Source organism: Alligator mississippiensis, chromosome 2 (genome assembly GCF_030867095.1).
Source record: "Alligator mississippiensis isolate rAllMis1 chromosome 2, rAllMis1, whole genome shotgun sequence".
NCBI lineage: Eukaryota > Metazoa > Chordata > Crocodylia > Alligatoridae > Alligator > Alligator mississippiensis.
Genome location: NC_081825.1, coordinates 102,274,924 through 102,297,953, shown reverse-complemented (window position 1 = coordinate 102,297,953; position 23,030 = coordinate 102,274,924). Strand labels below are relative to the sequence as shown.

Here is a 23,030-nt window from a genome sequence, read left to right as displayed (position 1 = left end):
GGCCAGGGCTGGGGCCTGTGTCATTTCTTACCTCCCCTTCAGGCCAGGGTCTGGGCTGGTCCCCACCTCCCCCCCATCACTTTGGGCTGAGGCCAGGGCTGGGGCTGTTCCCTACCTCTTCAGGCTGGGGCCAGGGAAGAGGCCAGGGCTGGGGCCATTCCCCACCTCCTCCCACCGCTTTAGACTGGGGCCTGGGCCATTTCCCCACTCCCCCCCACCTCTTTGGGCCAGGGCCGGGGCCTGCGACCACTGTAGCGGTCATGGCTGCAGTGAGGTGCAGCCACTGGTAACCCCCTTTCCCTTCCTGCTCCCCTCCCTCCCCTGTTCCCCTGCTGCCTCCAAGAAGCACAACTGGGGGGGCAAGACCAGCACCACTAGCCTCACCTCCCTGCTCCATCCTCTGTTATGGCAGTGCTCTGGACCCCACCTCTAAGAAGCAGGGGAAGGGGACAAGGAGCTCTGCTGGCCTCGTCCCCCTCCCCTCCGGCTCCTCAGTCCCCACTGTCATGGGGCCACTCCACTGTCTGTCGCTGTCTGTGTAGAGCACTCTGATTGGCTGCCGAGACAGCCAATCAGAGTGCGAATAAAGCATTATGGACAGACAGACTAAGGCTTTTATAATATCAGAATAATGTTAATTTATAATTACACTGAATGCATAACTTTATGATCTGAATATGGTCACAAACTGCAAAAATCTATTTTCAGTAGCTAAGACAACATTAAGGTGCTTTATGATGATTTCAGTATCTACTGCTGTGCATTAGGGCATATGGCCACTAATTCTGCAATTGCTTAACTTTGTAGACTGAAATCCATGGAACCCTTATCAGACCTGGGAGACATTTTTCAGAAGAAACTCGAGATGAAAAATGCCTATTCCTACCAACAAACAATTCATTGATGCATCTAACTGTTCTGGTCATGTACAGGAAAAAAAAGTTACAGAAATTGAAACATTTGTTTAAAAAATATCAATATATACTTACTCTTTTTAAACAAAATGCAGTTTTGTCTCAGAACAAACTAAACATTTTTTTCCAAGCAGTAATAAATGTTTCTCCATTTTATAACATTTGGTCAGTGAACAATAAATGATTTATTCCATGTGCATAATATTAGACAGGTATAAAACAATTAATGGTGTTGAGACAACAGAAAGTATAATTGTCACCTTGAAGACTGGCCTTTAAATCTAATATTAAGATAGAAATAGTACTTAGTGTGGGTCTAGGAACAATGAGAACATCAGGAAAAACTTAAAGTATTAGTTGTACAATAAGTTCCTATTTATTTCTATCCTTTAGCACTGAAATGTTATCCAACTGATTAACATACACTTTTTAAAATTTAGCATATATCAGGCATTCAACACGTAAAGATAACTGTACCTCGATCAAAAAATGCACCTCAGATGCGATGAAAACTCTCCCTCACATGCAAACCAAATAAATGAAAAATAAGTTGTGAGCAAAAATAATATTTGGTGAACTATCCAAAGGTTGGCAAAACCAATGGAAAAACTCATACTAACTCTGAGGACAATCCAACGTCTGTCAAACTACATACTGTTCATAGATTCATAGATGTTAGGGTCGGAAGGGACCTCAATAGATCATCGAGTCCAACCCCCTGTATAGGCAGGAAAGAGTGCTGGGTCTAGATGACCCCAGCTAGATGCTTATCTAACCTCCTCTTGAAGACCCCCGGGGTAGGGGAGAGCACCACCTCCCTTGGGAGCCCGTTCCAGACCTTGGCCACTCGAACTGTGAAGAAGTTCTTCCTAATGTCCAATCTAAATCTGCTCTCTGCTAGCTTGTGGCCATTATTTCTTGTAACCCCCCGGGGCGCCTTGGTGAATAAAAACTCACCAATTCCCTTCTGTGCCCCCGTGATGAACTTATAGGCAGCCACAAAGTTGCCTCTCAACCTTCTCTTGTGGAGGCTGAAAAGGTCCAGTTTCTCTAGTCTCTCCTCGTAGGGCTTGGTCTGCAGGCCCTTAACCATACGAGTGGCCCTTCTCTGGACCCTCTCCAGGTTATCCGCATCCCTCTTGAAGTGTGGCGCCCAGAATTGTTCATATAAGTGCAGTGCTCCTGTGACCCCCCTAATACCTGCTGAGTATGGCCACTTGTACGCATGACAGGGGTCGGGGGGTGGGTTTAGTCTCCTAAATTGAAATGGTGGGTTTTTAACTGTGATTCTTAAAAATCCACTGTTTCAATTTAGGGGCTTCCATCACTGTTACGGTGTAACAGGGGGCTTTCCCAGGGCCAGTTGGATTAGGCCCATCCACGTGCTTCTAGGCCAACTGCCCACCTTTCTCCCCTGCTATGCCTTGATGATACGTAATGATGGTGTGAATTAGGCAGGAGGCTGCCCACTTCCTGCCCTGATGCCAGGGGGCATTATCTGCAACTCTGAAACCTTCCCTACATCACAACCCATGCCTTGCAGATGGCATCTACGTTTTTAATGTCTCCAGCCCCACACTGGGCCCCATATTCCTCCAGTTTGGACTCCAACTAGATCCCTCCTAATCAGGCGGCCTACCCTGCCCTCATTCTGGGTTGCCTAGCTCCCTGCACTCTTCCCCCTCTCGGGTGTGGCCCTCCCAGGACTTTTGGCCACACAGGCCCTGGCCTCATCTCCAAGGCCAGTTGGAACCCCAGGCTCTTGGCTCTGCCCATCCCTTGTGGTGGGCCCATGGCCCTTTTGGCCCTTCTGGTCCTGGCCCCAGCATTCACCAGTTGAGGGTGCCTCAAGTCAGGCTTCTGAGCACCTAGCCTACACTCTCTTACATGGGTCCACCTTCTCGGGCCATACTATGGGGTTACTCACTCAGCTGTGGGAGCTGAGATTATTAAGGTATTCTGACCCGCTTTTCACTGGGGTGGTAATTGGCTTGGCATTTCCTGGAGGCTCCCATGCCACCAGGAGCCCCACCAGCCCACCCATCTCCAGCAGGATGCAGTTTTAGGTCATGCCCAGGACCAGGAGCCTTCTCCATCCCCACAGTCCCAGCCCATAAACCTCCAAGCTATTCCTAAGCCTCAACTCCACCGGCTCTCTCACAGCTGCCAGCAGCTAACTGCAGCTTCACCCTATATATATGCTGGGTCTCAAAATGGCCACCGTAGTCAAGCACCTGGCTGCTACCTGCTCCAGCCCTTAAAGTGGCAGGCACCAATAGCACCCTGCCACATATGGTAAGGGGCCCGATCCTGTTTTCCCCCCACTGAGCCTGCCAGGGTCTCCTGTGGCTGGGGGCAATCTGTAGGTGGAATGAGCAGCTCCTGAACTGCGGGGAGGCCCTGGCTCTTCCCTCCATGGTGGCAGTGCCCCCCAGGGCCACCTGGATGGGCTGCTAGTGAGAAGGTGCCACCCTGGGAGTGCTGCCGCCTTGGAGGGAAGGTCTGGGGCTCCCCATAGCTCAGGGCCCACCAGCAGTTTGCCCCCTGGCTGCGGGAGAGGTGGGCAGACTCCATGAAAAAATTTAAAAAAACAAATATCAGGCCTTGCTGCTTTTTTTCCCCTCAGCGAAGCCTGTTCACACAAGCTGCCACCAGATCGTGCAGCCCCTGAGCTGCAGAAGGACCTGGTCCTTCCCTCTGCAGCAGCACTGCCCCTGGGGCCACCCCAGTGGAGTGCTAGCTGCACGGATGTTGCCACAGCTTGCAGGCAGCACCCACTGGATCCAACTCCTCCCCAAGCCCGTGCAGGGAGCAGCACCCAATGGGCTTCCGGTGCACAGGCTTAGAGAAGAGTTGGATCCGGCAGGTGCTGCCCGTGAACTGGGGCAGCACCCATGCAGCTAGTATTCTGCCCAGATAGCACTGCTGCTGCAGAAGGAAGGACCAAACCCCCCTGAAGCTCAGAGGCAGCACAGTGCAGGAGCGGCTTTTGTGGGCGGGCTCCACTGAGGAAAAAAAAAAAAATGGCAAGAGGGCCTGATCCTTCCTTCCCTCTGCCCCCTGGTGCCTGTCTGCCTCTCCTGTGGTGGTGGTGGGAGGGGGGACAAGCTGCCAGTGGGCCCTGAGCTGTGGGGGACCCTGGACCTTCCCTCCATGGTGACAGCGCCCCCTGGGGCCATCTGGGCAGGTGGCTAGCAGGCGGGTGCTGCCTTAGCTTCAACTGTTCCCCGAGCCTGAGCTGGGGCAGCACCTGCCCGCTAGCAGCCCTCCTGGGTGGCCCTAGGGGGTGCCACTGATGCAGAGGGAAAGACCAGGGCCCTCTGAGGCGCAGGGGCCACTCTACCCACTGGAAGCTTGCTCTCTGGCCATGGGAGACATGGGCAGGCTCCACAAAAAAAAAAAAAAAGTATCGGGACCCTCACTGCTTCTGCCTTCAACCCGCCTCTGCCTCAGCAGGAGGGGTGAGCTGCCAAAGGCTGCGATGTTACAAATAGCTATGTTGCAAACTAAACTACATGTGGATGTGGTTTAGTTTGCAACCTAGCAAACTTGTTTAAACCATAAAACCCCCCCGCACGTGTGACACAATAAAACTGCTAAAATGGCCAATTTTTGTCACGTGTACAAGCACCCTATCTTTGTTACTTGAGTAACTAACAAACCTTGATGTGTGGAACAAATGACCATTAGTTCTTGACTGATGTCTCCCAATCTCCTAATAGGAATGAACAGCTCACCAATATCTTCTTCTACTTTATACTCTAGCTGAGGAATATGCACTGTTGATTCTAAAAAGAGAAAAAGAGAGACACATTCAGTGCTGATGTTAGTTAAATCACATGGGGTGTGTCTACGCATGTATTTACACATGCCTAAACCTAATGCGCCTTTGCTTAAGGTGCATTAAGGTGATTCAGGTGCGTGTCTACATGTGGACATGCTAATGCACATTAAGGTGCATAACATTTAGGTGCAAATAGCCGAGTCACATTAGCGCATGTGCAAACACACTAATGCACATTAATTCATTGTGTATCTATTGACAAGCACAGCGTTAATGCGCATTAGCATGTCTACATGTGCGCTAATGTGACTTAGCTATTCATGCCTAAATTTGATATCTGCTTTATGCAGGTATCAAATTTAGGCTCACATAGCCTTAAATCACCATTTTCAGGGTGCATTAAGGTTGCACACATGTAGACATGCACTCTTAAGGTGCCTTAAAATGGCGATTTTAGGCTAAGCCCACTTAAAAGAGGAATGTGTAGACATGCCCAGGGAGTATAAATCTGGACAACAAAGGGGTTGACCATGTTTTGCTAAGTACTTGGATAGTGATTCACAGCTGCAACAGAAATGTTGCCTGAATAAGCATAAAAGGGAGTGAAGAGCCCAGCACTTGGCTCCTGAACTTGTAAGCTGTGGGTGAGCACTACTTCTTGGAAGCATGAATTTTCTGTTAGGAATTGAAAGAAGAGGAGCTGTAAGTGCCAGTAATATAACTAGGGGTGGGGTGACAGCATTCACTCCAGGAACCAAGTTAGGTCCCCACCCCCATCCCCATGAAGTCTGTGCCCCAGAAGCCTTCCCATGCCAAAAACTTTGAAACAGTCCCTGACTGCTGCAGATTTAAGATGAACAGCTGGGGCAGGTAGAGCACGTGTCTGGGATTGTGAAGGAGTCTCTGCATGAGTAAGAGTGCTGTTCCCCAACCTGCTCTCTCTTTCAGAACCTAGGCTCTTAGATTCCCCACCCCTTTGACTTCCCCCTCCTTCCTCCTCTGCTGCTCTCAGAACCCATGCCCCCTTCAGCCTCTGCCCTCCTCACTTGTTATTTTGTTTAGAACCATGTGCCTACCCCTCATCCCACTCTTGGAATTATGTGCCCACTCCTCCCTCCCATGAAATTTATCTCAGGTGCCAACTCTAGTAGTTACACCGCTGGTAAATGCCGCATACCATCACCAGGATCCACAATTTCAATAGTTGCCATTTCTGGAAATTCCAGGGCAGCCATAACAGGATCAGACAAGACAATCTGGAAAGTTTCAGATGCTTCATATTCATTATCTATGACTATCCTCACTCTCCAGGTAGCTGTGGTCTGTCCTGGATTGAACTGGACCTGTTTCTGAGGTTTTCCTTTGAAATCTTTATCCTTTTCTGCTGTTCCATCTTTAGTTCCAATACCTGTACAAATAAGTTTAGAAGAATTATTCTCCACAAAAAAAAGAGAATATCAGCAAAACCAAGTGACAAGTTAGATTTTTTTTTAAAAGTGGCTGCTAATAGATTATAATTATAAGACATCTTACACACAAGTATTTATACTGTGTATATACTAAACATTCTCTGCCAATACAGCATGGGGCCCATTTTAAAATGTAGATAGGAGAATCTATCCTTGCAAATATCTATGCACAAAAATAACTTCATTTGTGTTAACAGTTCCACTAACTTAAACCAATGGGCACCTAGTTCTGTATTAGTATGCACATAGTTGCTTTGCAAATCCAGAAATTGAAAAGCTCTATTAACGTGGGTAAAATTATGCACAAGCATTTTCAGGATTGGGCTCTCAAGTTACCTGTATAAAATGCATATATACCCATGCCAGCCTATACTGACAAACAGTTGCATACTTATGTGATAACCTGTAGATACTACCCTAGCTCTTGCCTGCTTTTTGGGGATGGGGCAAGGCATGTCTTCATTTAAGGTAGCCATATTAAAAGTTTGTCCATGCCAGTGCAAATTTGTCACTACATGTTAACTGTTATAAATTGTCATGACTCTTGATGCTTCGTTTATATGGAAGCTCCTAATAAATAAATAGGCTCTGTTAAGTCATTTAGTCTAGCTCCTTGTCAATGCAAATTTATTTCCCTACCAGCTTTTTTACCAGGATAGTTTTAACCTTTGCTTAGTATTCCCGATTTACCACTTCCATTGGGATGATATCCTGCCAGCTAACAAGGTTTTCCTTTGGAGTTGCATGTGGATCCATTTTATTCAAGCCAGATTTGTATTGACTGAGGATTTGATTCAATGGTTTTGAATTGTCACCTAGATTGACAGCCCTAGCCCATGGCCATGAAAAATCTACGTGATAAGAAAGAAATTACCCCAATGAGAACAACAGAGCAATTGTTAAAGTACCTAGGTAACCACCAGAGAAAGACAGAGATCCAAAATTTGAACGTTGTGCCATTTAAATGGAAACAGATATGCCATAACACTGTTATGAGATGCATTTTAAATAAAATAACTAAATAGGGAAAGCAAATATGTGCATGGAGTGCATTGTGCATTTGTGTCAACATACTCTGTCTCAAGAAAGGAAATAACCAGATTTTTCTGACACCTATCTATCTACCTTAGCTTAACATAATTGTTCTTATACATCTGAGGTAGCATCACTTAGTCAAAAAATAAAGTACCATGGATTTTCTGTCCCAGTTTACTATTAACTTTCTATTAACTGATTTTATTCAAATTATTGAAAGCTTACTCTCTTTCTTGATTCACCCATTTGTAAAATGGTCCTAATAGTACTTGACTAAATAACTGGGGAAGGATTGTAAGGCTTAATTCATTAATCTCCATAAAGTACTTTTAGACCATAGCAGTGATGATACAGAAATTCACATTATTTACATAAAAAACTATATTTTAACAAAGTGAGAAAGTACCATACATTATACAGTCTAATATATACATACACATATATGAATGAGAGAAAGAGAGAACAACCACCAGGATGTGTAATGCAAAATAAGAGGAAGTTATTTCATTTAACATGTAAAGGGTTTCTACTTTACTTTTTTCAGTTTTTTCAAAAAGAAAAAACCAATAGAAACAATAAGCGCACACTAGTAGACTCCAGCTATGCATTTAATGAAGCAAGAATCTATATTACATTGTGAGGTTTGGGAGTTCAGTACTATCTTAGGTTTTTAACCAGAAGCAGTGCAAACATTTAAATTCTTTTTATTTTCCGTTTGACAACAGCAATTATAAATCACTACCCTCCTTTGTCTGAGAATAATTAATGTTTGTCATGATGAATACCCTACCTGGTTCAAAGAGAATCTGATATCTTGCAAAAGTGTCTGAAAGCTGTGAAGTATGAAATCATTCCTAAATTAGGAGCTGTAGTTCTTACACTTCAGAACTATTTAGGAGTTCCTAATTGAATTTTCAGACAACAACCTGATACGGTGGGTCTGTGCTATAGGATACAAGTCGTGTGGATTAAATAAAGCAATTAAAACTTTTTAAAGTGAAAAATGTTACTGAAAATGATAAGCTAAATTTTCTGGGATACTCTTGTCCAGTGGTGCCACTCCAGTGGTGCACAGAGAGGAGAGACTGGATGTCTTTCTTCTGCTGAGAGAGAGTGAGTCTACCATAGTCATAGAACCCTCTTCTGCCAGTCTACGATACCAAGGTCATGACTTCACCAGGCTGTGCTCTTGCTTTCCTTTGCTAGTAGATGGCCCCTTGAGAGCTGCTACTAAATAGCAGAGTTTGAAATTGCCTCCAGCCAACTTAAAGCTGTCCTAAGAAATCAGAGGAATGTCACTGGCTTCCTAACAACTTCTCTACTATGCTCTGCCAGCAGAGACTGGACACAGCAAGTAGCCTGCAAAAAAAGTCAACTTTTCAAAATGAATGTCAGATATAAACTGGATAAAGCTCTTATTTCATTAAACAAGCATGTCTGTTGTCCCTCTATTAATGAAAAAAAAACAACTTTTGCACCTCTTATCCGTCCAGGATAAAGTGAATAGTAGGAGGGAGTCAGTGTGCAGGATCCCAGAGCAGAGATTGGTGTTGGAACCAACCTGTGGGACAGGCCAGGGCCGGAGACAGCCTGGGGAAGGGGTGGGAGGAAAATGGGTTCCACACCACCCCTGGCTGCCCACCTGCCCCTCTGCTGGCCTCGGCAGAGTAGGGATGCCTGTTCCATCTTGTCCCAGTGGCACTGGGCCTGGCGGCTGCCTGCAGATGGTGGAGAGTGGGAGTGGGGCCACCCATGGGGTCTCCTGGCAATAGACAGCCCTGGGAAGCCACCAACACCTGCCCAGAGCCCTGTGCCTGCCCCCTAGCCTCTGGCTCTAGCCTGACAGGAGGGGAGAAGGCATGTGCTGCTTGCCCTGGATGCCCACTGCCTCTGGCACCCCAGGGGGGGCCCTGATTGGCAGGGGCCCCTAGACTTGGGCCCTGTGTTAATCTGCCCCTGGCACAGGTGCTCAAGAAGTCACCACAGAAACCTGGACATCAACCATGGGGGATGCCAGAACAGCCAGGAAGACAGCAATGACTTAAAGCCTGTTACTAAAGCCTTGTGAATGTGAAGTTTGGGTCTAAGTGAGACAAGTCATATTCCTAAAATAGCTTCACATTTCTGCGTTAGGTGTATCCAGAGATTTCAATGGATTTTTTTACTTTGCATTATCTAAATATTTTTGGGACACATAAGAAAGACACTTCGATATTTCTTAATGGTTTATTCCATCCATTTAAACAGCTTATTGAAGGCAGTCTTAATAGAAAAACTAATACATTTTGCACAGTGTATTTGTATCCTATTTTTTTTTAATTTCTTTCACCCCTGGCAGATATACAATTAAAGCTTTAATGGGATCTGATGAACAACCACGCTTTTTGCCATGCCACACATGGAGGCATGATTGTCAGATCCAGCATCAGATCCCAATGACATATTGCTGGGGCCAGGGGAACCCGGGATCATAATCCTGGGTTCCCTCTGTACCACCAAGTTTGATGCATGACAATCAGCTGATCATTGACTAGCTCTGGGGAAAAATGGGGCCATTTAAACCTCCCTGTGATCCCTGGAGCTAAACAACAATTAGCTGATTATCGGCAGATTAGGACTGCCCCAGTGCTTGAGTCCTTGCACAGTCCCAATCTGCAGTTGGCTGGCAGAGATTACCGCAAGATTCCAGCCCTGGAATGGACCATGCTAGCCAATGGATTAGCTCAGTGGTTGTCAACCAGGGGTATGTATAACCCTAGGGGTACTTAAAGGTCATAGCAGGTATGCAGAACTGAAGTGTCAGATAATGTGGCCAATAAGTGCTACATGTGTGTGTGCAGCTGCGGCGCAGCCTGCAGGCAGCCAGGAGTGCAGCCCAGCAGCATGGAGAGTAGCTGGGTCTGGCTGGCAAGTCTCTTGTGAGGGAAGGGGAGTGGGGGGCAGAGTGAGGCCCCAGCAGTGGGGGAGGGAGGGAGTGGGGCTGGGGCTGAGGCAGCAGCAGGGGCTGCCCAGCCAGGATGGAATGCGGGACGGAGCAGTAAGTGGCTCATCCAGGGAGTGCAGGGGCAGAGGCGAGGCAGCTCCCACCGCTACATGCACCCCTGGAAGGGCATGGAGGGCATGTGCCCCCAGATATGCGTGCAGGGCGAAGGAGGGCTGCCACTGCGGGCTGGGGCCAGGGCAGTGTTGAGCTCTTCCCAGTGGGGGGCTGGGCCAGGCTGTGCTCAGGATGGGTGGCGGCACTTAGAGGGAGGATTGGGGGGGCCTATGGCAAATTCTGGAGTTGCTGTAGGCCCTCCCATACCTCCTCTCCCAGCACTGCCACCACCCATCTTGAGTGCAACCTGACCCAGCCCCAGCTGGGAAGAGCCAAGCACAGCCCCAGCCCCAGCCCACAATGGCATCCTACCTCACCCCATGTGCAGATCCAGAGGTACACGCCCCCATGCCCTCCCCAGGTGCATGCAGTGGCAGAAGCTGCACCTCCTGGACAAGCTGCTCATGGCTCCTTCCCGTGCTCTGCCTGGGCTTTGCAGTGCCTGCCCCAGCCCCAGCCTCAGCCCCAGCCCCTCCCTCACCGCAGGGGCCTCAATAAACATAAAGGGGTACATGAGCTGAAAATTTGAGACAAAAGGGGTACACTTGTTAAAACAAGATTGAAAACCCCTAGCAGATAATGGTCCCATTAGCTGATCCCCAGGGCTGTTCCAAATCTCCCATCAGTTGGCAGGGACTGCCCTAGGACTGGAATTAGCTGACTGATAATCAGCTGAACAGGATAGCCCCGCAGTTTGAACCTGATCTGCCAGTCCCTGTCAGCTGACAAGAGACTGGGACAGTCCCAGGGCAAGAAACCTGAGGCCTTCCCAATCTCCTGTCAGCTGGCAGGGACTGCCCTGGGACTAGATTTCCAAGGTAGTCCCTGACAGCTGATTGAATGGCCCAGAGACCAGTCCTCATTAGCTGGCAGGGACTACCCAGGGGCTTGCGTGCCAGGTGGTCCCTGCCAGCTGACAACTAGCTGATTGGGACAGCTTCTGGATTCAAGCCCTGTGGCTGTCCTGATAAGTCATCATCAGTGAGAGGTTACTATACAACATATAGATATTTTTCTTATATTACCAGATTGTTTCTATGAACTTATTGCTTACCCTCTTTTGTAAAAAAAAAAAGAGGGTTAGCATCAGAGCATGCCAAAAATTTCATTGATGTTATAAGTGCAATATTAAGTCAACTACTTTACTCTCAATTAATCATCTTATCGTGTCTGCAGGCTAATAAAAGGACTGGGTTAAAAACACACACACGCACAATGAAACAAGCTTTGTGTGGATTTGGAATGTGTTCCCACATGGTGGAGTTTATACAATGTATGCATGATATGACACACAATTGCCATCCAAATATTATGACGTCTATAGGTGAGTCATAGGGTCTGACTCACAGGATCAGACCATGTGAGTCAGATGTTAAGTTCATATACACATATATGGTTCATTAGTTGAAATAACTCAAGTCTACATTAGATTGGAGTTTTGAGGTTGGTGGTTGAGGCAAATAAGAGAAGACAGAGAAGAAAAAAAGGTAAGATTTTATGTAGTATCTAAAGGTTATAGATCCCTGTCTGCAGCATTATTTATTTTTTTATACAGTCAGTCAGTCCTGCTCCCATAATTCTACTCATCCTCCATCCACAGACTGGAGATGTCTTAGGAGTGCAGTAGGATGCCCTAACATCCCTGAGATTTAGAAAGAGTTGGAAAAGGGACCCAGCGTATTTAGATGGAAGCAGTGTTCAGGTGGCTGCTCATAACAAACAGCTGCCTGCTGCTGGTACAGTTCCAGCCCCCTTAGTATTCCAGAATGCTAGGTCATTTGGATGATTTGCTTGGCCAGGACTGGGTACAGAAATAGGAGATACACTTACATCATTTCAATCCTGTTCCTTTTCAACCCTTATGCACCCTAGTGCATAACCAAAGTGCAGTTTGATCCCACCTTTGAGTTACCCAAGCAGTGTGTAGGACCAATCCTATTATACTATTTTGGAAAGTAAGTACCCCAATTATAGGAAAAGGGAGATGTTTGCATAACCCTGGAGGGTGATCTTAGTCTTATGCTGGGGGACACTTATACACCCAGAGGAGGTAACAGAATAATTCCTACTTTGGTTATGAACTAGGTGACATTCTGCCTTAAGTGACTAACCTGAGAAGGAGGCAATGGGAAGACAGGCAGAAAGCACCAGCTGCATGTAGCTTGAGGATTGGGGAGCCTACCACAATATATGAGATGCATTGTGGGTCTCACTGCCAAAGGAGAATGGTAGTGTCTGTGGAACAGTTGTGAAGAGTAATATATACAGCAGAGAACAGGAGGATGGCTGCCCTGATGGCCTGTGAATAAGGCTGTTCATTGCAACTGGAAGCTCATATTGAACATCCAAATGAGGAAGGGTGATCTTTTCACTGTAACCTGACCTAAACCCTATAATGTTTGTTACCATTTGTTGTCATATCATGTGTTCACTTAGGTGTCTCAGAGGTGGAGCACTGACTTACCAGTCTACAACAGAGCTACATTTAAGGAATAAATGACTATAGTACTACCATTGCACTTCATTGGTGTTATATAGGTAAAGAAGAGCAGCTATGATATAGTTACTGATCCTCCTTAAAAAACTCAGCCTCTCCTTATTGAAGGAGAGGACAACTGAAAAAAACAAAACCAAACTCACCAATGAAAGATGTCTCTCCCAGGTATCCTCTGCGCTTCAGAGTCACCTCCAGGAACTTGGAGTCCTCATCTACAACATAGTAGTCTTTCTCTAGTGAAATCCAAGCCCAGTTTAGACGAAAGGGTTGGCTCTTTAGCTTGTTCCCTGCTGTAATTCATGGGAATAACAGAAATGTCAGGATAAAGTACTTGAATGTCAAATGAAGGCTACAATTCTCTCTGAGTGTCTTTTACATGCATTTCCAATGACATCCAGACTTCCCCCCTCCTCCCCCCCCCCCCCCCCAATCTATGTACACCTGGGAAAAGAGGTGCCCAAATGTGAAATAATGAATGCTCCATTGTAAGCTTTCCTCAAAGGTGCCAAGTTCAATCTTCATAGGTGTTTTTGCTGTTCTAACAGCACCAAAAAACTAGACATGATTGGAATTTAACCTGCTCTTTTAAAAATGTTTGCAGTATTCTTAGTATTGCATGGTAAAGTTATCACATACAGAATTATCTGTTTAATAATCTAGATGTGCAAAATGCACTGAAGTTGTGCTTAAGTGTCCCTTTCTACTACTAGGAAAATATATATTAGTTAACATGTCAGATAGTCCTGCCCAGATAAAAGAAAAAAATCGGGGGGGGGGGGGGGGGTGAGAAGAAAAAGTTAAATAAATCACCCCCAAAGCATCAGCTTCATTTTTTTTAGCTGAGCAGTTAAAACTGCCAACAACTAGCATTATTATACATTCTCAAGCCCTTAAACCATTTTTGTGACTAATTTCTTTGCTCGCTCCAATTTTCTAACATCCTTGTTAAAAAAGATCAGTTTCAGCAATTATCTGTATTAGTGGTGCTCAACCTTTTTGCCCTGTGGATCAGATGAGAAGGGACCAGTCTGATGATGGCTGGGAAATGGTATTTAGAGGTTTGCTTTTGGCAACTGGCTTACAGGTAAAGGTAATATGCATTAGAATAATGGTTCAACAGCAACATCAAGAGTTAATTGATTTCTAAATGCCTGTCTGTGACAAAAGTTTCTTCAAGGTCTGCTGCATCTGATACAGGCAAGCAGATGCACAGGCTGGGAACTGAAGCCATGTACTACATGGTTCCATAACATAAGATGAGGTGGCACCAGGTCACAGTGCCCAACTGCAGGGCCCTTGGGCTTTCTGGTTTTGGGGTAACAGACCAAATTAGGATGTTTGTATGAAACAAAGGGTTTGTGAAACAAACAGGGTTTGTGAAACAAAGGATTATGCTGACAGGACAGAACGTGGACAGTATGATAACCACTGAGAGGCCAAGAACAATTATACTGTCAAGAATCAATAGCAATTTGTGATTTGCTTGTACAGTGCATCTGCTACACAAGTCAAAATACAAACTCATATGCTAGGAACATATGAACATTCTCTACTTGTATCAGCACTACGTATACAATTAAATGTTCAATATCTTCGTCATTTTAAAAATGACGCAAACTGATATTGCAAAATATCCATACTTTTCTCATTAAAATTCAGGAGGTTTTTTTTGCTGTAATTGATGAATAAATTAAACTCATCCAAGTTGGGGCTAGAATGAATACAGGAATTTTTGCATTAAAATTAAAAGCCCTGATTCTGATTTCATTTAATGGCCAAACTATTGCAATGAAATAAAATTACCCCCACTGACTTCAGTGATGCAAGATCAAGTCCTTACACCAACACCAAAGGATCAATTCAAACTCCATGACACACATAAGGAGTGCCTGACAAAAATCAAGTGAAGGACTCCTGCTGACCACAGTGTGAATTAGACTGGGCTGTAAATCAGGAGCAACTCTAATTTTAAAAGTAAAGATTCTGTAGCAGTTTAAAACCGAAGCAAGCATGTTTTATATAGAAAAAATTATTTCCTCGTCTGACTTTGTTTGACATTTCCACCTTGTAATCAATTACACCTTTAAGCAAAAATGTCTGACCAACATTTTTATGGCACCTTAGAAACAACATTCATCAATGAAGAATTTTTGCAGATAACCTTTATTATTATCTGCAGTCTAATGGTATTAACGAACTGGAGTCTTTTTGAATAGCTGTTTAGTTACTGCTCTGGCTGACACAGCATCATAATGTCTGGTCTGAAAAATTACCTTGAAAACATAATCCACATGTGCTTCTTGGTGGCTTTGTCTATACTCAGAAACATCTCAATAAATCACATTATTGTTTCTGCCACAAAATGCTTTTCAATGTGATTAATGGTCACTCCAGAAGTTGTTCTTGGTTACTATTTGACAGATCCTCCCCCGCTCCCCTTTCTGTATCCTTATCTAATCAAGTGACAACTTTCTCTTTTTTAAACACTGGCTACCCTGAACTAAAGCCTAATTAGCTTGCAAGTAAAAGAATAAAGCAAAAAGAATAGAGACAGCATGATTTAGGATAATTTTTTTAATACAAAGAGAAACTACTTAAGAAAAAAAACTTTTGGCTACTAAGGTGAATAAACATTGCAGGTGCATGAATAGATGTAATTTGTCAGGTGCTTAATCCAGTGCAAAATAAACTGGCATAATTCAAATTACTGAGCATTCACAGTAAAAAAAAATGTACAAGTTGCAAGTTAAGACACTGCAGAGATTGGTATTATAGAAATGGTGTAATTACAACATCTGGAAACACCTGTTTCTAATCATGAATACTGCCATATTCAATGTCAACATTTGCTTTGTAAAAGATTTCCTCCTTCAAACAACAAAGGAGAGCAATAGAGATTTTGCTCCACACTTCTATGGGTAGCTGCAGAAAACAAAAATGGATAACAAGGGAGCTTTGTATCAACCTTCTCAGGCCTTTGCAATTTGATCATTGTAAATAGAGAAGAAGGAAAGGGCAATTAAATTGCTAGTCATGGCCCCTTTGTGTCTTGAAGCTTGATTCCACTGTGTTCGGGTGGCTTGAGATGCCTCGTGGAATTTCTTCATTGGCCACATTCCATGCAAACCAGATGTATTAGTAACAGTTGTGATAAATACATTTCATCACAAAGCTCATTTGTTTATCACAGGTCTGTGTATATGTGCATATGCGAACAAATATACACATGTAGATATAATACAAGTCTCGTTTATATGGTGACAGGGCTTTAAAAACTGCATTTGTCATACCTGATTAAAAAAGGGTAAAATAAAGCAGCCAACAGTTCCTATTACCTATGCCACAGATTTAGGGTTTGACACTGCCTCACCTTCCTCTACCAGAGGTAAAAAGGCAGCTAGAATGAGAAAGCAGTGAAGCTATCCCCACTAGCTTTACTCCAGAACCTTTGTGCAGGAGGAAAATTCCACTAGTCACTACTGGACAGAATATTTTAGGTTTATGCAGCAAAATAAAATGGATAAATCAGATGGGGGGAAAAAAACTGACCATAATAAGTTATGACTACATTAAAAAAAACAAGAAAAAAACCTTACCTGCCTGGTAGGGGTGTGCGAAATGAGTCTATTCAATTGAGATTCAGCCGGAATCGGGGACAGTGATTCAATTCATTGATTCGGGGATCACTGTCCATGGTTCGATCCAGCCGAATCTGAATCTGAAGATTCTATGCTGATTTAGAGAATCAGCGATTTGGCCATAGACACAGCTTTAAATGTTTTTTCTACATACCTAGAGGTACCAGGTGCGACTTATGAACGCTGCAATGCTGGGGCAGATGGAGCAACCCACAGGAGCATGGGGGCCCCCCCGCGTGCTTGGCAGCGAACCTGGAAGTGGACTGGAAGTACTTCCAGTCCACTTCCGGGGCATGTGGGGAGCATGCTGGGCCCCCCTTCCATGCCTCCCCAGCTCAGCGATTGGCTGGGGGAGGTGGACTCTGGGTGCCTCCCAGACCCAGGAGGCACCACTTGCTGAGCCGGGGCAGTGGGGGGGGGGGGGGGGGACCTCCGGCGCGCTCCCCGGTGGACCTAGAAGTGGACCGGAAGTGCTTCTAGTCCACTTCCAGGTCCACTGCCAAGCACACTGGACAGCCCCCTGTGCTTCTGTGGGACACTCCATGAGCCCCAGGATCGCAGCATTCATGAGCCGCCTGTTACCTAGAGGTATTTAGAAAAAACATTTAAAGCTGTGTCTATCCCCCAATCACCAAATCGATTCAGAGAGTTCCAATTCAATTCCAAGAGATTAAAGGGTCCTCTGATTTGAGTCAGATTCAGAGATTCGGCCACCGAAATGGGCCGAATCTCCACTGAATCGAATCAGAGACCGAAGCTTCACACAGCCCTACTGCCTGGCCCTTACAACTATATTACTGGTGTTTATATTGCTGTAGCACTTTAGGCAAGGGACAGAAACTACACATAAACTGGTATAACTGATTGGAAACCAGTCTAAACCTGGAAGATAACAGAAGTTCAGTACACATAGACTTGTTTCAAAATGGCCAAACCCAGTTTAAGTTAGATCTGGATGGATGTAGCATCAGATTTAATCAGTTTAGGTTAGCCCGTTCTATCAAACTTCTGTCCCAGATCCCATAGAAAATCACCTTAGTTCCCTGTCCTTTGGCATCCCAGAATGCCTGCAGCTCCTTGCTAACCTCCCATCCCAAGGTGACAGGCTAGTCTCTGCCCCTCTTGTCTGCTCTGGCTGAGCTGGGCCAGCCCTGTCCCCAAGCTGCCATAGAGCTGAGGCAGCAAAGCCTCTGCTCCCCAGCCTGCATCCTGACTGCACCTGTCAGCCCTGGAGAGCAGCAGAAGGGGAGGGGGAGAGGTGGAAGAACTGTGCTTCCCCCTGCCCCAGCCCGAGCTCTGGCCCCAGCTCTGAGCTGGTGCACCTCAGGGGGTTTCACTTACCCTGCCCTGGGGTCTCCCCAAGCTGGGGTCTGCCCAGCTGGGTTTCCCCTACCCCAGCTTGGCTGCACAGCCCCACCCCCTCCATTCACTGCCTCTAACCAGTAGGCGGAAGGGAAAGGAGCCCCCTGTCCTGGTGCTGAGCCAGGGTCTGCCCCCCTTCCCTGCTGGCCTGGATTGGGACCACTGCTCCCAGCCACTGCTGTTGTTGGAGTTGCTGCTCTCTGGGCCAGAAGAGCAAAGTCTGGCAGTTTAACCTTTCCCTGCCTGCTCCCTGGGACAGACAGCACTGGCAGCCCTAAATAATCAGGGCATGGGAGGAAGTGTGTGTGGCACTGTGAGGGGGTGGGGGGGCAGTAGTCCTAATCTGGGCCAGCAGGGGAGGGGAGCAGACCCCATCTTGGCACCAGGATGGGGGCTCCCTTCTTCTTCCCCCTGTGGTCAGAATGAAATAGGGCAGGGCTGACCAGCCAACCCAGCTGCAGTGGGATGGAATCAGCCTTGGCACAGGGCTCCTGCAGCTGACCAGACCCTGGGTTTGGTGGTGGGGTGGAGCCTGGGCTAGGGCCAGAGAAACCTGCCTGAGCTGTGGGGCTCCCCCCATGCAGGCAGACCCCAGCTTGGCACTGGGACAGGGGATCCTTCCTCTACCCCTCTGGGGGGACAGCAGCGAGCTGGGGGTGCGCAGGACAGCCAGTGACAGATGCCCCCTTTCAGCTGGACTAGGCATGCTTAAGCACCTCTCACCTTCTGGCTTGGGCCAGTGCAGGCTTCCTTCTGCCTGCCTTAGCCAACTGAAGTCTGAATGTCAATTAGGTTCATTAATCGGTCCAATCTATGCAATTTAGAGAAATCGGAGAAGACTGGATTGATTCCATTCCAGGCCTTTTACCTGTTTGTACTAAGCCTTAGAGCCCTAGTGGCAGATCAGGACCTCATTGGGCTGGGTATGATACTTGTACAGAACAAAAAGGTGCTTCCTGTCCCAAAGGCTAAGTACAGACATTCAAAAAGCCCAGGCCTGTATTGATTCAATTTTTGCAGGTTAGTCTAACCTGCATAGATTGAACTGAGAAATAAGTGAATAGACATTCATTTTGATTCTGGAAATGCAGCCACATGCCTGCAGTGACTCAGGCTAGAAGCCAAGTGACACTAAAGCAAGCCCTCCCTTCCCTTCAGCAGTGGCCAGAAGGCTGGAGGGAAGCTGAGACAAGGGTAGGGCATGGCCAGGCTCCAGCAGGCCCGCTATGACTGTAGTGGGGTTTAAACCACCACCCTGGCCTGCATGGTCCCCAGCTAGGGTGTGCCTGGAGGGGGAAGTGAGAAGCAACCCCTGCCAGGATTTTCCCCTGCTCATTATTTAAACTGGGGATAGAGTGGAGGGGTCGTGGCCACACCCTGGCCCCCAGCTGGCATGCTGAGAAGTGGGGGGAAGAGAGAGAGGGGTTTAATTGCCCCTCCCTCTCCTCTCCCATGGCCATCAGGTCCCATGCCAGTGGGAGGAGGGGAGGATTAAAGCCCCCTCCCTCCCCTGCTTTGCCTCAGGGGCCTGGCATCTGGCCACACCCCTGCCCCCACTGCTTGAGCAGTGAACGGGGAGAAGAACCTGATATGGGCTGCTGCACCCATGTCAGGCAGACCCTGGCTGGGGTCCCATGATGGCGGGAGAGGGGAGGGGGGGATTAAACCCCACTTCCCAGCCTCACCCTGCCAGCCATGGCCAGGGTGTGGCCATGCTCCCTGCTTTCTGCTTGAGCAGAGAGAGAGGGAGGAAACCCTGGCAGGGGCAGCCTTCTCCCCTCCTTGAGCAGGGAATGGGGAAGAAGTGTGGCTGCCTCCCCCTCATGCAGCTCTGGGCTGGGGTCTTGTGGGCCATGGAGGGAGTTTAAACCTCCCCGACCTGAGCCTGGTGGCCTATGCCCCCACCCCCTCCACTCCAGTGGGGGGGAAGTCTGGCAGGGGTTGCTCTGCCCCACCACGCAAACTGGGCTGCATCTCCAGTTGGGTTTCCCAACCCCACCCCCTTGACAGACAGCCCTCACTGTTCTGGCTACAGAGCAGAGGGGTGGAACCAACCCTGCTCTGCTCAAGCAGACAGCACAGCTCAGCCTAGGGCTGATAAGCATCTTGGGGGAAAAGCTGGGGGACTGAAATTTTACTTGAACAAGGAAGGGGTCTGGGATAGAAGATCCATAAACCAGTTGGAGCCAAATCAGTTAAATCTGATACTACATTCAACCAGGTTTATCTTAAACCAGTTTCAGCCATTTTGAAACTGGTTTATATGCACTGAACTTCTGTTTTGTTACAGGTTTAAACCAGTTTCTGATAACTTAAACCAGTTTATGTCCAGTTTAACTTCTGTCCCTAACCAAAAAGCCTACAATCTAAATTTAAGTGCAAGACAAAGGCAGACTGACAGGGAAGTACAAGAAAGCAATGAATCTATTGCCAGTATGACAGGCAGTGATATCATTGTAACAAGAGTCAGAAGGGATGGTATCAACCAACTTGCATTGACAAACCCAGCTTGCAACTGAGAAAGAGACTATCAGAAACCATCTGGGTCTGCCAAACTACCTAAGCTCCAGCAGGGAGAAAAGCTGCTCTGATAATTCCTCATATAAGAGGAATTTATCAGTGACTAGATGAGCACAGGGTCCTGCAGAAGCAAAATGAATAGTTGGCTTCTGAAAGGACCAGCTGGCTGTCTCTAATCAGCCTATATTTTTCAAAAGCAGACACACAAATGTATGCCAACCCTGGTTAACAGTACAGCTGAGGGAGTATAGAGACTAAGGTTAGAAAGCAAAGAAGCATATGGGCTGAGGACAAAGCCCTCGTTCTGGGAAGCTTGTCTTCCTGATTCCTCACACCTAGGGAAGGAAGCAGGTGCACATAGAACACCTGGAGCCAGCTGGCAGAAGGTGGTAACAGACTTTATAGTTATATTTATTACCCTGAAGAGGCCAATTAGGTTATCATGAATTAGAATAACAGCACTTCACATGTTCAATTGTAACATTTCTAGAGTTTGTTATATGTAAGAGATGTTATATATATCCATACTTTTCTACTTTTCTTTCCTGCCCAAGTGCAGAGGGGCTGGACCTGATGATCTCATGAGGTCCCTTCCAGCCCCTAACATCTATAAATCTATACACATGCATGAAGTTTGGAGTTCCTGGCAATCTATAATTGTTTAGCTAGAGAAACCAAAGAGAAACATAACCATCAGGCCTGTATTAAATACAGGAGTTGTTTTGGGGTATTTTTAAGGTTCTCTGCAAAGGTTGGTGCATGTTTTTATGAAAAAAAACACGCTAAAAAGTTGAGTTGCCCTGTGAAGAGTTCTCCTTCTAAACTTTCCAGACATCAGATTTTCAGCAGTGTAAGCTGGCGTAGCTTCACTGCATAATTGAAACTATGGTGGTATACACACAGATTCTTAGAATATGACCTTAAAGGCAGTAAGTAAAACATGAGAAAAAGATTTGGTATAAATCTCAATATAATCTTAACTACAGAACTTCCAAAATATAACATGCCCAATTCACCTCTGGTGTAAAGGCAGATAGTGAAGTTAAACCAGAAACTTAGCTCAGCATTTCATCATCATAGTGTTTTTAGGAAAAAGTAGGCACATTTACATATGATGCTATAGCAACGTAGCATCCACCAGCAAAGGCCGTGACGCTGCAGCTATGCAACATGCTCCGTCAGTATGGCATATCCAAAAGGAAGTACTGAATGACAGCGCAGTAACAACCGCGCCATTGGGGCATGTGTAGACTCTCCCAATAATGTGGATTCATTGAAGATTAATTTCTTAATATTTATTCCACTCCAGTGTTTCTTAAACTGGGGTACACAGTGAGCTTTTAGAAGGTGAATATGAGGAATGATTGCAAAAGAAACATGAAATATAACAAGAGAAAAAGGAAGAAAAAGAAAAAAAAGTAAGAATAATTCTACAATGCCTCTTTGGCTATCCAAGATGTAAAAGTGTTGCTGTGACAGCATAAAAAATTGTTACTTTTTATTACTCATAACATGACATCATAGGAATACCAGCAGGGTTCCAAATTAAAAGTGTCTTATACCACAAAGAATGAGTTTGAGAATGAACAGTGTTCTAGTATATCCATGAAGGGATGGGATACTTTCCCCCTGCTAATGGTAAGTTTTTAGAAAGGCAATCAGATGCTGGAATTTGCATGAAGATGCTTTTCTAAAAGCACAGAGTTTCAACTGATCAAGACATAGGCTTATCTTTTTTGCCTTCTTTACAAGTTCAATTCCTGAAAACTTTGAACTTGCACAGCAAGGCAGATGAACCTACAGACTTCTGGAGTCAAAACACATCTCTCATGTATGCAGTGGTATGTGGGAGATAAACTAGAATCCCAAGTAGCTATAATGACATAAGTTGATCTGTAAAAGTAATATTTTCACACTTGTATATCTTGCTAAAAAATCTACTGACACAATGTAGAAATAAACCTGCTGCTAAGTTCACTCTTGGTCCAATTTTACGGACCTCTGACAAAGCCCCGGAGAAAATTACAATGAAAAGTGGAATTTCATCTTAAGAGCACCACATGCTATGTAGTTCTGCTAGCTGAGATAATTAGCTATTTTTGAACTCTCCAATGTAAGTTAGGCAAAATTAAACATGAAAACATATAGCTGAACAAATCTCCAGGTAGCTCCATTCCAATCCAGTACAATCAGGAATCTGTTACTGACATAACAGCAGGACCTCACCTACATGATCTTTCATAAAAAAATAGTTATCTAGCTTATCATATGAATATGCTTACCACATATTTAATAGTTATACACACATGCGTAAATGACCTAGCTAATTTTTACTACCTAGCAAATTAAGAATTTTACCCAGAAAGAGGACTTAACTTTATACTGTGTTCAATGAAGGTCACTGGTTTCTTTTTTTGTCATCTGGAAACAAAGGAAAGTCTGAAGAGTCTGTTTCTGTATCAGAGAGCTCTTGATGATAAGAATTTAGTAAGACTCAGTTTTCTGATAAAAATCAGAGGGCACTTATACATATGCCAGACATCTGCTCTGTGTGCTAATTAATTAATTAGCACACGGAGCAGACTCAATTAAATTAGCACACTCCAGCAGCCTATGCGTCATGTCTATTCAGTATTCCTGCACTTCAAAATGGTAATAAGGTAACTTTAACTAAAGCTCATTGAATGAGTTTTAGTTAAAGTTTCCCTGCCACC

The 23,030-nt window shown here is 45.7% G+C and overlaps 1 protein-coding gene across 3 annotated transcripts in view; it reads right to left on the bottom strand.

Annotated features, from left to right (window-relative positions):
* The window catches only part of FREM3 (FRAS1 related extracellular matrix 3), a 129,531-nt gene that overhangs the window by 63,376 nt on the left and 43,125 nt on the right, over positions 1-23,030 (bottom strand). For all 3 annotated transcript variants that reach the window (XM_059722027.1, XM_059722026.1, XM_006275641.4), the window contains exons 3-5: positions 12,940-13,086; positions 5,876-6,106; positions 4,577-4,702 (exon numbers count right to left, since the gene is read on the bottom strand). In XM_059722027.1, the coding sequence (XP_059578010.1) occupies positions 4,577-4,702; positions 5,876-6,106; positions 12,940-13,086 (504 nt within the window). The remainder of the gene's footprint in view (positions 1-4,576; positions 4,703-5,875; positions 6,107-12,939; positions 13,087-23,030) is intronic.